The 14304-nt window shown below is 34.9% G+C and overlaps 1 protein-coding gene across 2 annotated transcripts; it reads right to left on the minus strand.

The window, feature by feature from the left end:
- Positions 1 to 1255: 1255 nt before the first annotated feature.
- Positions 1256 to 8844, minus strand: LOC100812104 (FHA domain-containing protein DDL). Of its 2 annotated transcripts, XM_003533847.5 has the most exons (10): positions 7999 to 8841; positions 6487 to 6515; positions 5611 to 5677; positions 4725 to 4782; positions 4531 to 4623; positions 3707 to 3821; positions 3560 to 3607; positions 3423 to 3468; positions 3229 to 3299; positions 1256 to 1622 (listed from the first exon to the last, which is right to left on the minus strand). In XM_003533847.5, the coding sequence occupies exons 1-10, from the start codon at positions 8605 to 8607 to the stop codon at positions 1580 to 1582; spliced, it is 1179 nt and encodes a 392-aa protein (XP_003533895.1). In that variant the 5' UTR covers positions 8608 to 8841; the 3' UTR covers positions 1256 to 1579. The 2 variants fall into 2 exon arrangements, with proteins under 2 accessions (XP_003533895.1, XP_006587166.1); XM_006587103.4 differs by lacking the exon at positions 3423 to 3468 and having other exon boundaries at positions 7999 to 8844.
- Positions 8845 to 14304: the final 5460 nt, after the last annotated feature.

Genomic DNA, 14304 nt, shown 5'->3' on the forward strand with positions numbered 1-14304 from the left:
ATGTGACCTATACCTATGCACGGTTTTAAATTCACATAAACATCAACCTTTGAAGTTTGATTAATCAAGGGTTATTGACTAATATCATATTAAAAATTAAAATAATTATTTTAAGATAAATATTTTTTTATTAAATGACAGTTATTATGGGACATAGGTAGTAATTAGATTATTTATTTTATACCCATGTTGCTTTCAACGCAACTGTAACGTATTGTCACTATCCGTGCCCTTTATAGTTTATACACAACACGTGACGAAATTGAAATCCCTTTCAAATCCATTATCAACTAATGTGATTATTATTTTTTTTTAGAAAACTGATGTGATTTTTTTTTTTAGAAAACTAATGTGATTTGTTTGACTTAGAGTTTAATTTATATATAAAATTCATCACAGTTGATAAATAGCCAAATTTCTTAATCATACTATTAGATATTTAATCTTGTAAAAATATATATTACATTTAATAAAATTACAATAATTGAATACAATAACTATTATCACCTCACTTTACTAATTAAAATAAAAGTATTAACAAAAGTTAAAATGATGCACATTAATAAGTTCTTTCTGAAACTTTTCTTTTCCCTTGTCATATACCGTTTAAATTGTTAAATTTTATGACAACTAATTGGCGTGCAAATAATTTGACTTTTTCTGAAATTCTTTTGACAAATATTTCATTAATTTTATTAAATACATTAACATAATATTTTTTCATCAATATTCAAATCTTATATCTAAGTATCAAAGAAAGTCTAACTTAGTTTATTGAAAAATCTACATAGATACTATAGACCCTTGATACCTAAATTCGATTCATATTGAAAAATCTAGAGATATTTTTTCTCTTAAACTTATTCAATAATGACAGTTTTTTTACATAGATGAGCATTAAACTTAAACTTAATACGTTGACATGCTCTCACCAAAATTTCCTCTAGAAATAAAATAATACCATTAATGTCATGTACTTCATGTAATAAAACTAAAATTTTGAGTTGCAATTGTGAGATTCTCACCAAGTTATTAGGTAATCTTGGGCTACCACTTGATTTGTGATCCCTACCAATTTCTATATACCAATCTCTATATGACACATAATCAAGTGTTATTAATGATCTTAAATTAAATTTAAAAACTTAAATACATGTCTTGTAAATATTGATCAAGACCATAGACAGCAGAACAACCAAATAATTTCTCTACCAGGTGACCCAAGGAGGGGAAGGAGAAAGATAACACAATGCTATATGAAAATGTTGAACCCTGTCCGAAACTAACATGCAAATGTTCCAACCAAGCAAGTTAAATTCACAGGGCAAATTTATCAGCTTACAAGAGTTAACTTTGGTTAAGTGGGCGGCTCAAGATTGTATTATACAACTTCAAAATAAATTATCTAATGTATCTTGCATATATAATAATAACAAGAAACTTGTAGACAGACTGATCTAGAAACTTCTGAAAGGAGGGAATACACAGAAGTTGGACATTAATTACCAAAAACTGCAGGTCAAATGCTGCTTTAATCAGTTCTGATGAGCAGATAGAGCGAAATTGGAGACATTAGTGTCTATTGCCCAATAGAATTCTCATGTAGTAATACATATTCTCGACTGCAATAGAAAACAAAAAATCTTGTTAATAGTATGCGTTTATATAGAACAAGTAGTATTGGCAGCGTACAAAATCCATTACTGCATTGGGCATACTGAAAAATCAAGAGGCAAATAGGGCATACGCATTATATATGTATTCTTTTTGTTCCACCAAAAAAGAAAAAGCAAGAAAAATCATTGCATATATTGTCTTTAAATCATCCAGACAAAGATGTCCCAATATCATGAAGATTTTAATCTTTATGAGAAGTAAACTAATTGTTTTTCAGGTTCATGTAAATAGGCTTCAACAGAAATACCTGAACTTGGCACTTACTAACCATTAACCAACAATTTCCAAATACCTCCTAGCTCAAGTGAAGGTCAATCAAGAAGATATAATTCCATATATTCAAATTGGGCTACTTCAAATTTTGTCCTTCCTTTCCACCCAATGATCCAAATTTTCATCTAATCACTTTATGGAATCGTTTTCCTTTACCCTGTGTTTGGATGGGAAAATTTAACCAGGTAAAGTATTTCAACAGGGATATTAAAATGCCTTCCAATAATCTAATCTGTTTGAATAGGATATTTTAAAAGTAATTAAAATGTTATCATTTTTGTAAAGCATTTTAATATACTAATTTGAGAGAATTTCAAATTCTCACTGAAAATAAAGAAATTAAAATTTCTCACTCCCCGTAGCACTCTCTCTCCTCACTCTCGGCACAATACTCTCCATAGCTCTCTCTCTCAGTTACCACCTCCCTCTCTCTCTCTGCTCATTCTCTCAACTCTCAAGACTCAAGACTCCCTGTGCCGCCATCGACGCACCCACATCGCGGCTCTGTCTCTGCACTCATCATTGTCTCGCTGCAATCACCAGAGCCCATCGTCGCCAGCTATGACCTTTCTGTTCCTTGTCTAACTGAGTTGTTTGGGTTCTTTGAAATTTATCGTGGTTCATAGAGGGCACTGTGGTTTTGTCGATGGTGGTGCCCGATGGTTCATTGCTTACAAGTTCTAATGGCATTCGGGGAAGATGATGATGGATACGTGTTTCTTAATTGGTTGGTTTTGGAGTCCTAAATATATTTTTTTTAACAAACCCTGTTCACTATACTCTGGGTATTTATTTTCATTCAATATTGAAATTTTAATTTTTAAATAAATATTTAAAAATAAAAATTTAAATTTCATTGAAATTGAATTAAAAATTTAAATTTCATTGAAATTGAATTACTTTATCTAAATAAGGAAATTAAAATACAAAAAATTGAATTGCCTCATCCAAACAAAATATTTACAAAATGAAAGGGATTTAAATTAAGGCAATTAAAATGATGTGTATTTGAATTTCCTAGAAATTTTTAAATCCCCCATCCAAACACATGGTTACAGAAATTATTTTCTTCTATGTAAACCTAATTATCAAAATAACTAGGGTTCAAATAATGAATGATAAATATTTCATATTAACAAAGGCAAAAAATATAATATCGTTTATCATCGGAAAGTGAGACAGTTACTAATACAACTTTGCCTAATAATAAGTTTCTACTCAAACAAAAGAAAATGTACTTTGAACATGAAGAACAATTAATATCTACATCTCACTTACCTACTGTTACCAAATTTAATGGTGTCCTTTTCCTTAAGTTCGTAATATCGTTGAGGTTCAATGGGACTATCCTGCAAAAGCAGAAAGCATCAGGCAGATTCATTAGACATCAACTTCAGCTCATTCATTGCCACCAGAACAAATAGACAAAGAAAAACCAATCAAACTATCAAAGGCATTCAATGACCACTAACATTTATGAAAGTTTTGTTTGTGCTTCCAAGGTCCATAACGTAAGGCCTGGCACAGATCATATGCATATTAGGGTTTGCGCATTGAGGAACTTTTAGCTGTTCACGAGGGGTCAAGAAAAGTAAGAATCAGGCATTACCTTACTTGCTTTAATAATGTACCATCAGGTTGCTCCTTTTCAACTTGCCTAATAAGAATAAATTTTTAAAAATTCAGGAAATTCAATCACCATTAAAACACTGGTAACCAAGGAACCCACATAGGGTTGCTTAAATTGATGAAATACCGGAATTGAATAACAGCATGTTGCTTGCTGCAAGAGGGATGATCTGTAGGGATATCAGCAACCCTTCTTTCCCTTCCAAAAAGATAACAACTTTGGCGATGTATATAAAGGGGCTCTGTAAATCAATCACATACAATTTTTTTATAGCAAAAGTAGGTATCAAGCAAAAAAAAAAAATTGTTCTTTGGAAGACAAGAAAATTGTAATTCCATTTAGGGAAATCCAAGTTGTAGAAGATTTTTAATTTGATAATTTAACTGCATGAAGAACTTGAAAAAATGATTAAATTTAACTGCTGAAAATTTATGAGAAAAGGAAGGAAATTGTAGACACAAAAGCATAACATTAAACAGGAATACAATAAAATGTAGAAGTAGAAAAGGATTCAGAAAGGGTTCATCTAAATTATGCAAAGCTCATCCTAATGCATAAGAAAAATCTATGGTATTCATGATAAAATAGAGCAAAACCAAATGGTGAGGACCAAGCAACCAGAGCTTATTCTTATCAGTTAAGCATATTTCTGCAATTCTGCTTACACAACAAGCAAAAGTGTCCGGGGCTCAGGGCGATGATTATAACATAAGAAACAAAAAAAAATGTGAACAATATAAACTAGAGAAGTTCCTGGGCAAAATGCACGGAAAAAGGACAAAACAGTTTATAATTGAAAACACCTGAAAACGGAACAAAAAACTACAGGTCTGCAAGATTGTCAATAGCACTTGTGAGGGAGATGCTCTCACAAAATATTGGCATGTGGCATACAAATTGGACAGTTTTATCAATAACATACATTATAAGCAGAAGCCATAAACACTAACCATTTAGCACTTCACCAGCCTTGAAAACATAAAGCCTCCATTTAATATCTGGTTTGCGAGCCTCTGGTGGTTCATTGAATAACAAAGTAACACCTGAAAAAGAAATACTGTTCAGCATACAATCAAAAATGAAAGATAAACTCCTTAAAAAGTCAGATAGATAATTCTATATGTTAAACAATAGTTAGTGTCACCTCTAACTCGATTTGTTTCACCCGCAAGCTTTCCAGATAGCTCAAATGAAGGTTTTTGCTGCAAAAGTGCAAATGACAAGGATTTCAGAAAAGCCAACAGGAGTAAGGTTCTCTTGGTTGTAATATAGTACCACTGGTACTCTATTTCATATATATAATATATTATTTTTGCTGAAAAAAAAAAGGAGTAAAACACTCAGAAAATCTGCATCCTTAATTATAAATAAATAATAGTAGCTTTTAATTTGTTAAATATATTATGTTTCACTATTTTCCTTGGATTGCAATGCAACTCAAGTTAATAAAGATAAATTAAGTAATGGGAACACAACTAACTCTGAATTCAATCAACATAAACATAATAAGTGTTGTCATTCTAAAATCACATGTCTTTCAATTTTCCTTTTTGAATGGTCTCACTGGGATGCCTCACTCTGACCCCCATAAAGAAAAAGGACACCCAATTGCATATAATTGTAACAAGTAAAGTAAACTGTAGCAAATACTTCATACACCAACTTTGTTTGTATTCATTGAGAAGAAGAATCTCTATGCCATAGTGTGGTAGTAACCCTGGTCAGATGTTATTATTTCACAAACATCTAATGACCAACACAAGGGGGCAATTAAACATTAAACATTTCCTTCACATGTGCAGCATCCAATCCAACCTATTAGCAATATAAGCCTCCAAATGATTAAAGCAACATGCAACACTATGAAGCTTAGGAATAAAGTATAGGGTACTTAACAAGCCATACTTCCTAAAAAACAAATGCACAGTTAATTATCTAAAAGGGATCTCAAATCCTACCTCACCAACACAAAAGGACATGGAGAACTACATAATATACAGACACAATCCTAACAAAAAGCACATTATTACCTTCTGTTTTTCTTCCAAAGCCTCCTCAGCAGCCTTCATCTTCCTAATAGAATCATCCTCATCATCCCTGCCGAAGCAGCAATCAGACTGTCATCATCAAAAGCTATAACAACTAATTTTATTAATACAAAAAATGAAAACATAGCTTCCAAAGTCCTAAACTTCTAAGAAGATAGAAGCAGAAATACAAGAAATGACCTCAAGCCAAGTAACAAACAAATGTCATTTCAGTTTCATTACCATTTTACCGCTATTTAGAAAATTTCAACTTTATTAAAAATGAGGCTCTGAGATCCTTGTATTCCATAAACATGAAATAAAACCGTTTGGAACCTACTACATTAATATTGAGCTCTGCCTGATATTCCATGGTTGAATACTCAACCTGGTGTTCTGCAAAAAATAAAGGTTTTCTATAACATGTTTCCGCTCAAGGCTGCTTAAAACTATTATTTGACAAACACATAATTTATTGCTCTCATGTTCTCAAAGCTTATCCCAATTGAGATCACACATAGGAACTCATCACTACAAGGAAACACCCTATGGATCATAACTTACAATTTTGGATTTAGATGCATGTTCAATGACTTGATAGGGTCACAAAATAGCTGCCATTCTTAAAGTAACCTTCCCCTTTTATCAAATTTGGTACTGTGTATAAACAAAAAAGGTGCTTTTTTTAAAATTAATTTGAAATAACTAAATTTACAGCAGATTGAAGGACAAAAAATTATTCCAAAATGCAGCACTCCTATGAAAGTATGAATAGATTTGGCTCAAATCAAACCAAAATCAACAATCAAACATCATGATCAACATCAACCAGCAAAGCAATACTAGAATATGCAATTCAGAGATGAAACAACAGCTTACATTTGTTCAGCTTCTCTTGCGTTTGTCATCTGCAAAAGTTAAACAGCAATCCAGATAAGCATCAATTCTAGAAAATAGTGAAACCTTAAATTCAAAGAAAGTTAAATACTGGAGTAAAGAGACCATAAAGATGGCAGAAAACAAGTGACATGAAAAATTAAATGCCAAAAATATGGAATAAAAAACTAATCAACATTTTGGGAACCAAGAGGGGCAGGACAGAATCAATCTGCAATGAAAGAAGAGTAAGGTATAAGAATTGGGAAGTGTTTCTTCCATTACAATTTCAGCAACAGGAGACATGTAAAATAACATATACAAATTGTTCCCCATTGAAGTCTAAATCTCAACTCTAATAAGCTGCATTGATTTGACTTGATTCCTCTCAGCACACCCTCACTACAACCAAGAAAAGGAAAACAAAAGAAAGCAAGAAAGGGGATGCTTGACTTTATTAAATCCTCTTTCCCTCAATCCTTGAAAAGCATGGTATGAACACTATTATAGAGAAAAAGGTGGTGCAAAAACACAAATATTTTAAGTCTTTGATCATTTGAAAAACAACCACTAGTGTGTGTACATACTCTCATGATCCCATATGCCATGATCATCGTTCCTCACAGTTCATTTCCAATTATCCCTGTTAAATTGATGCTTCACTAATAATTTGCCATGCTTATCATCACCAGTGTTCATACGCGACATGAAATAAATATGTACTCAAGAAGAAAAACCAACACTGGATAAGGCAATTTTCTTTTATTGAAGTAAACAACAATGCAAAGTACCAGCATAATATCTGTCACCACTATCTATCTCCTTGATGTAAATTGTAAGGCAAAACAATGCAATTCAAATGCAAACTGACTATTAATAGTTTGTCAAAACACAAGCTAACAGAACCAGAGCTCTTCACAACTTCAACAGTTACCTTAATCACATAACTAGGGTACAAACCATCATTACAATAAGAATCACCTGTTATTCATTTTTTTTTCTTTTTCTGTTTAAGACATTTCTGTAGTACCAATATTAGACAAATCCACACTCAAAAAATCATCAGATACTTTCTAAGATCCTCAAAGCCACCTTAAGTAAAATTCCAACCTCATTCTTAAAGTCTCCAATCACATAAATACTTCGTTTGCCAAACACTCATACATCAGAAGAAGCTTCCTATTTTCTTAAATAGTTAAATTACCTCCAAAACTCTACATCCCACAAATTCAATCAACATCTAGTAATACCTAAATTCCCACCCAACTCATGCAATAACACCCCTTTCTAGCAACCAAGTATCAACATTCAACCTTCCAACCATCTCCCAAACCACATCCTCATCCTTTCAATTCCAACACCAGCATTAAAAAAAATGCTTCATTTTCCCCAGTTCAGCAAAACAACACACAGTGACACACATACCAAACAAAAAAAAAACAAAAACAACCGGTTTTTTTTTTAAAATAAAACTTGAAGAATTGACAAGAACTAGGGTTGGATATCACCGGACACCTCATCACGTGGTTTTGCATCCGCGGCGGAAGCATGGTGACGTGGCGGAGACTGAGACCTATGCCGGCTCCTCCCATTGCGGTCACGCTCCGGCGACCTCTCGTGCCTCGACCGCAACGACTTGTTACTCCTTCCGCCACCGTCATCGTTCTCCATTCTCTTCTCCGATTTGCTACTCCTTCCCCCACCGTCTTCGTACTCCATTTTCTTATCCGATTTGCTACTCCTTCCGCCACCGTCTTCGTACTCTGTTCTCTTCTCCGATTTGTTACTCCTTCCGTTACTCTCATCGTTCTCCGTTCTCTTCTTCTCCCTCCGCTCACCGGCTTCCCTCTCGGAGCCTCTCCCTCTGCTACCATCGCCATGGTTCCTCTCGTTCTCTCGAGGCTCCCGCTCGCGTTCGGATTGACCTTTCTTCAGCCGCTTCGTCCGCAGAGACGGAGAGGGCGAGCGAAGTGGAGAATCCGGCGAACCGTACCGAACCGGTTTGGCCGTACTGCAGCCGGAATGCTCGTGCTTGTCTCGTAGAGGCGGAGAGACGCTGCTGCGGTGGCTCCGGTGGCGGCGTGAGGAGGAGGGAGAGTGGTTGCTGGAAGAGTGACGGCCCATAGTAGTAACGGTGGAGGTGCTGTATCAGAATAATCCCAAGTTCCAGAACGGTGGTTAAGTTACTAACACCACAATGTCAAGCGTTGAACATTGTTATTTGCTTATTGCTTACACGCTCTGTGATCGCGATTGATTCAGATTCTCTATTGTGTGGTGAGTTCAAAATTTCGTGGTTTAGGGTTTATCAATCTCAGTCCAAACGATGCGAGGACTAATTTTTCCTTTTCTTTTGGTTTAATTTCGGTAAATTTTCATTCTTTTTTCTTTCTTTTTTCAATACTTGCTGCAATACTATTTTTATATAAAAATTGATTAATTAACTAGTAACTTGACATACATAAATATTTATTATTATGTAAATATAAAAAAATAATTATATGTAAATATATATTTTTGTTATATATTAAAATATATGAACTTAAATATGTTTTAAGTCTCTTTAATATATGTTATTTTCTATTTTCTGAAACAAAAAATTATTTTTTAATCCTCAAAGTTATAAAATATTTATGGATAAATATTTAATTTGGTTTTTAAAAGTATAATTTGTTGATATCTAAGTCCTTGAAAGATACAAAATTATTTTTGAGTTGATCACATGTTAGTTTGATATGTCATATTTAATCTCCATATCGATGTGACATATGATGATCAATTTGTTATTACAAAAGATTGTCAAATGAGATGTTAACTCAACAAGACTCATTTGTCATGAAAAAATCAAAGGATCATTTTGTCTAATCTCTCTTTACATAGTATCATATCAAACACTTCAACTCTATTTTTCTTTTACCAAATATAAAACACTTCACAGTTTACTCTTGACAAGATTTATTGATTGTGGTAGCATATTATATAGCTTCTGCGCTTCTGCGCTTCTGCCTCAGCTCACCAAGGTTTATGAAACTTAGGTTCGTTGGGCAACAAATTGTGATCATTTCACTTATAGCGTGAATAAACTGAATTTTATAGAACTGTAATAGCAAAGTGAAAAACCACATTATTTTTACCATTTAGACCATAATATTTTATTGTTAAGAAGCTTATATCAATCCTATTGGACAAGTACAACTAGACTAGACCCATCATTTTTTTTCAATACACCCAACCAACAGTGAGAGGAGAAAACCAAAAATATCCTTCTATATAATCTCATACGGATGGGTGTTGCTAGGTGCACCCAGCAACATTGTTGGTGGACCTAGCACTTTTAGTGAATGGATAAAATTGTCCTTCATTAATTTTAAATAAAAAAAGTGTCACTCTTCTTCCGTTCATCTTCTTCTTCCGCAACTTCTTCTATTCATCTTCTTCTTCCGCAACTTCTTTTGTTCATCTTCTTCTTCCGCAAGTTCTTCGCATTCATCTTCTTCCTCAAGGTGCTTGGCATTCCTCTTCTCTTCCGCAAGGTGCCTCGTGTTCATCTTCAGCGCCACTGTGCCTGTTCGTCTTCTTCTGCAGCCATTTCCACCTGTGTTTCGTTCGTTCTTCTCCGACGTCGAGGTTAATTTCGTTTCCTTTTCCTTTAATGGCTTTTTCCATTGATTATGGTTGTAGGGTAGAGGACTTAGAGCTTAGGTGCTTCCATGGAATGGCATTAAGGTGCTTCCATGGAGTTTACGGAAGAAGTTTGTCTTACGGAACAACCTCTTTTGTATGTACATTTGACTTTTTTTTAATAATTTAGTTATTTTTTTAAAAAATTAATTGTATTTGTTTGTTTTGTATTAAAAATATGTATGTTTTGTTATTTAATGAAAAAAATATGTATCATTACATGGTGTATGAAATAAATTTTGATGTTTAATTATTTGCATGAAAATAGTATATATTAGTAACATTTATGTTTTAGATGTTTAAAATATTTGCATCAAAACATAAATTAGGGTTAGTGCCTAGGGTTTAGTTAAGGGCGTAGGACTGACTTTGTGGTTAGGGCTTAGGGGGTAGAGGAGTTTGGGGTTTGGGTTAAGGTTTATTTTAGTGGTTTAGGGTTTGTCGTTAGGGTTTAATATTTTATTTGTTAGGGTTTAGGTTGTGGTTTAGGTGTAGGGTTAGGTTGTAATATATACATATGGTGGTATGTTTAATGAGTCTTGGGTTAGGGCAGAGGCTTGGGTTTAGTTTAGTTGGTTGGGAATTTTTTAGTTGATAGGGTTGAGCTTAGGGTTAGTGTACTGATTAGGATTTAGGTTAGGGGTTAGTTTACTGATTAGGATTTAGCGTAGGGTTTAGTTTTTAGGATTTAGCTTATATAGTGCATAAGCGGTAGTGTTTACGGTTTAGACGTACTTATTATGGGTATATGATAAGGAAAGAAAAAAAATAAGTCATTCAATTTAATTTGGGTGTTTTTCAACCTCAACATTTTTTTAATGGGGTGTTTAGGGTAGTGTGATTAGGGTTTATAATGTAGGGCTGATGACTTAGGGTTATGTAGGTTTATAAATATATGAATATTGAATTTGACAAAAAAAAACATGATTATCATGATTTGTAGATCATGGTTAGAACGAGAGGTTTACCTCGTTCATTAGGTAGGGGTATAGGCAGAGGCCGAGGTGGACAGGATGAGCATCATCCAGATGATGTTCCCCGGCGGAGTAGGCCTACTGCATCCGTCCATAGGCAACAGGTACGTGTTGCTGAGGAGGTTGTTGATATGACTGAGAATGTTCCTCCGATGACTACGGACGTACCTGCAGCTGGTGTAGAGGGCTTAGTTGCTAATGATGTTGCTACGGGATCAGTTGTTGATGATGCTGTTGTGGGATTCCCTGGTGGGCCACGTGACCCATCAATGCTGACTTCCTTTCCTGATCATGTTGCACACAACATATGGACTAGAGAGGTATTATAATTTTTAAGTAAAGTTAATTGTTAATTATTTGTTATTGTTGAGTTGTTTGTGATAATAAATTTTTGATATAATGTTATTTTGGAATGATGTGTTCTTCAATTTATGAACGTCCTCACTTGAAGTTGGCCTCCCAGGCGTACATACGTCCTCACTTCGAAGGGCTAGTTGCTGCCACAAGATTAAGCCCTTTGATCGGGTGCTCAGTAGTCACCGACGATCCGAGACTTATATATGCGCTTGTGGAGAGGTGGCACGGGGAGACCAACAACTTCCACCTTCCCGTGGGAGAGCTGACGATCACACTAGATGATGTGGAGGAGGTGGAGGAGGTGATCATCTTGTTGATGGAGTTGCTCGAGGTCTTGGGTCAGGAGGCTAGAGCTGAGACTGCACAGGCGCGTGGGACATATGTACGCCTGTCATGGGTATGGGATATATATTTGAGTAGATGTGAGGCCCGACGGTGGATTGTAGTAGCTCGTGCTTATCTCCTCCACTTGGTTGGTTGCACTCTTTTCGCTAACAAGAGTGCAACACATGTCCATGTAGTGCATCTGGAGGCTTTTCGAGACCTGGGTGAGAGTGGGAGGTATGCCTAGGGAGCTGCCGCATTGGTGCATATGTATGAGGGGGAATCCCTTGAGGTGCAACTTGCTTTATCAAATCCTTCAGTTCATCGATGGTACATCCTGAAGGAATGTCAAATTTTTTTGGATTTTTTCCTATGAACGAATAACCTACAAAGTTGTTTTGGTGTGGCATGTTCCACCTCCCATTGTAATATAGAAGCGCATCATGAGTAGGGGTCATAGTGCCTTCAAGTAAGTTTAATATTTCATCCAGTGTTCTACCAATGGTGCATAATAACTCAATCAGACCAACACACGAAAATTGATGATTACACATTAACATTGTGTTGACATCGTTATCATTTTTCAATTGCATACATTGAAAGCGAATTTGGTTACCTATATCTGTGAATGGCTGCCGGTAGTAAATTTCATCCAAAAATTGTTTGTCAGTTAGTTGAAGGGTATTGTGTATTTTGGTTTTTAGGGTTGAAAATCACAAGTGTTTGGTACTCGAATGGCTACTGGAGTGGAAGTTTGAAAGTAAACACCACTATCGTTGTGAATCATCGATCCATTTGGAAAAATGAAACCCAAACTTGAGTTCACAATCGTCTGACTGCTAGTTTCTCCTAAGAATGTCATACTTTGTTGTAAGGATTAGGAAAGAACGTTTGATTTTTTAGCGTGTTGTCGTGTCTCATATATATAGATGGTTTTCACTAACATTGCTTCAGTTTTTTTTAAAAAAATAAAGACGTGTGCAGATGTTTCGTGTTTGTGTTTCCAACTAAACCAATGTGGTGTCATGTTAAGCTTTCAATGTGTTGTCAAGTCAATCAATGTCGTGTCACGCTCAAACTTTAATACGCATGCGCTTGACTATATGTTGTCAATTCTGACAACGATGTATCATACATGCGTAATTGATTTTAGTTGCACCAACTAATTTATTTCTTAACGCAACAATTACTTAATAATTAAGGATAAACATCTGACAACAAATTATATCGCATAATGAATAAAATTAGATAAACAAGTGTCACAGTCCATAACAACGATGCATGTTCAGTCTTCATTTAGGTCGACATAGTCTCGTTTCAACACCTTTAAGATATTGTACTGCTGCATCCTACTAATATATGGAGTTGGCCACTGATTTGCTTGAGGCTGACAATTCCTAAACCACAATAATGGGAGGGGCGGTAAAGGACAACAGTCTTTCAAATAAATATGTTGTACGTGAACAAACATTATTAACTCAAATGAACAGAAATTATTGCATAAATCTAAAAATGAGACTAACTATATCCAATGTACCTGAACAAAATGATTTCCAAACACGTGACCGACACATATCATGCAGTGCACAGAAGAATCTGGTGGTGGTTGATTTCTTAGAGGAAAAAATGTCATGCTTTGTTGTCGAGACAACGATACAAGGATTACATTATACCTTGATGCAATGACATATCTCATCTCTGTTATATCTATTCACTTGTCAACACAAACTTGAATCAAACAAATATACACATGTAAGTTATTTAAAGTTTATTCTTAAAAAAAATAACCTGAACAACATACCTTGAAAAACCCATCAACAAGTAGGGACAACCTTAATTCTTTAAATCTCTTTGTGCCACTGAAGAGGTTGATGTAGTCATGCGACCATTTGCCAAGTTCTTTAATCAATTCGTTGCGCACCAACAACCAAGAATCTTCACCCATACCTAATAAAATGATGACCTGGACTCGTTAACCATTGGATCATTATGAACATGAGGCTCATAACTTATTTTCGTACACACCCATCGTTGGAATTTTTGAGATAATGTCTGTGGTGGAAGAAATGTCTCTCGCACTGAACTTTGTCTTTTCCCACATACACCCAAACATATCCCAATAAAACTACGATCACAAACTTGTTAATCATTGGATCGTTGTGAAATTTGGACACCAGGTTCCATATTCATTTACGTACATCTACACCGTTGGGATTTTCAAATTAATGTTTATGGAGGGAGAAATACTCATCGCACGCAAACAATAGAGTGAAAGCTTCAATCCCTTCTCTTTCTCTCTAATGCTTGGAAACACTAGCAGAGCAACTAGAGGAAAAGCATGAGAAATCTCAAGAAACCACTAGAGATGTTGTTATCGCTGCCAGAATACACATGTGAGCCCGCTTAGAGGTAAAGGATGAGTTTATCGCAATTGGGGTTAAAATGAACATGTGTAGAGATCCTTAGAGAATTAAATTGGGGTTTA

Source organism: Glycine max, chromosome 9 (assembly GCF_000004515.6).
Source record: "Glycine max cultivar Williams 82 chromosome 9, Glycine_max_v4.0, whole genome shotgun sequence".
In the NCBI taxonomy this organism is placed as follows: Eukaryota; Viridiplantae; Streptophyta; class Magnoliopsida; order Fabales; family Fabaceae; genus Glycine; species Glycine max.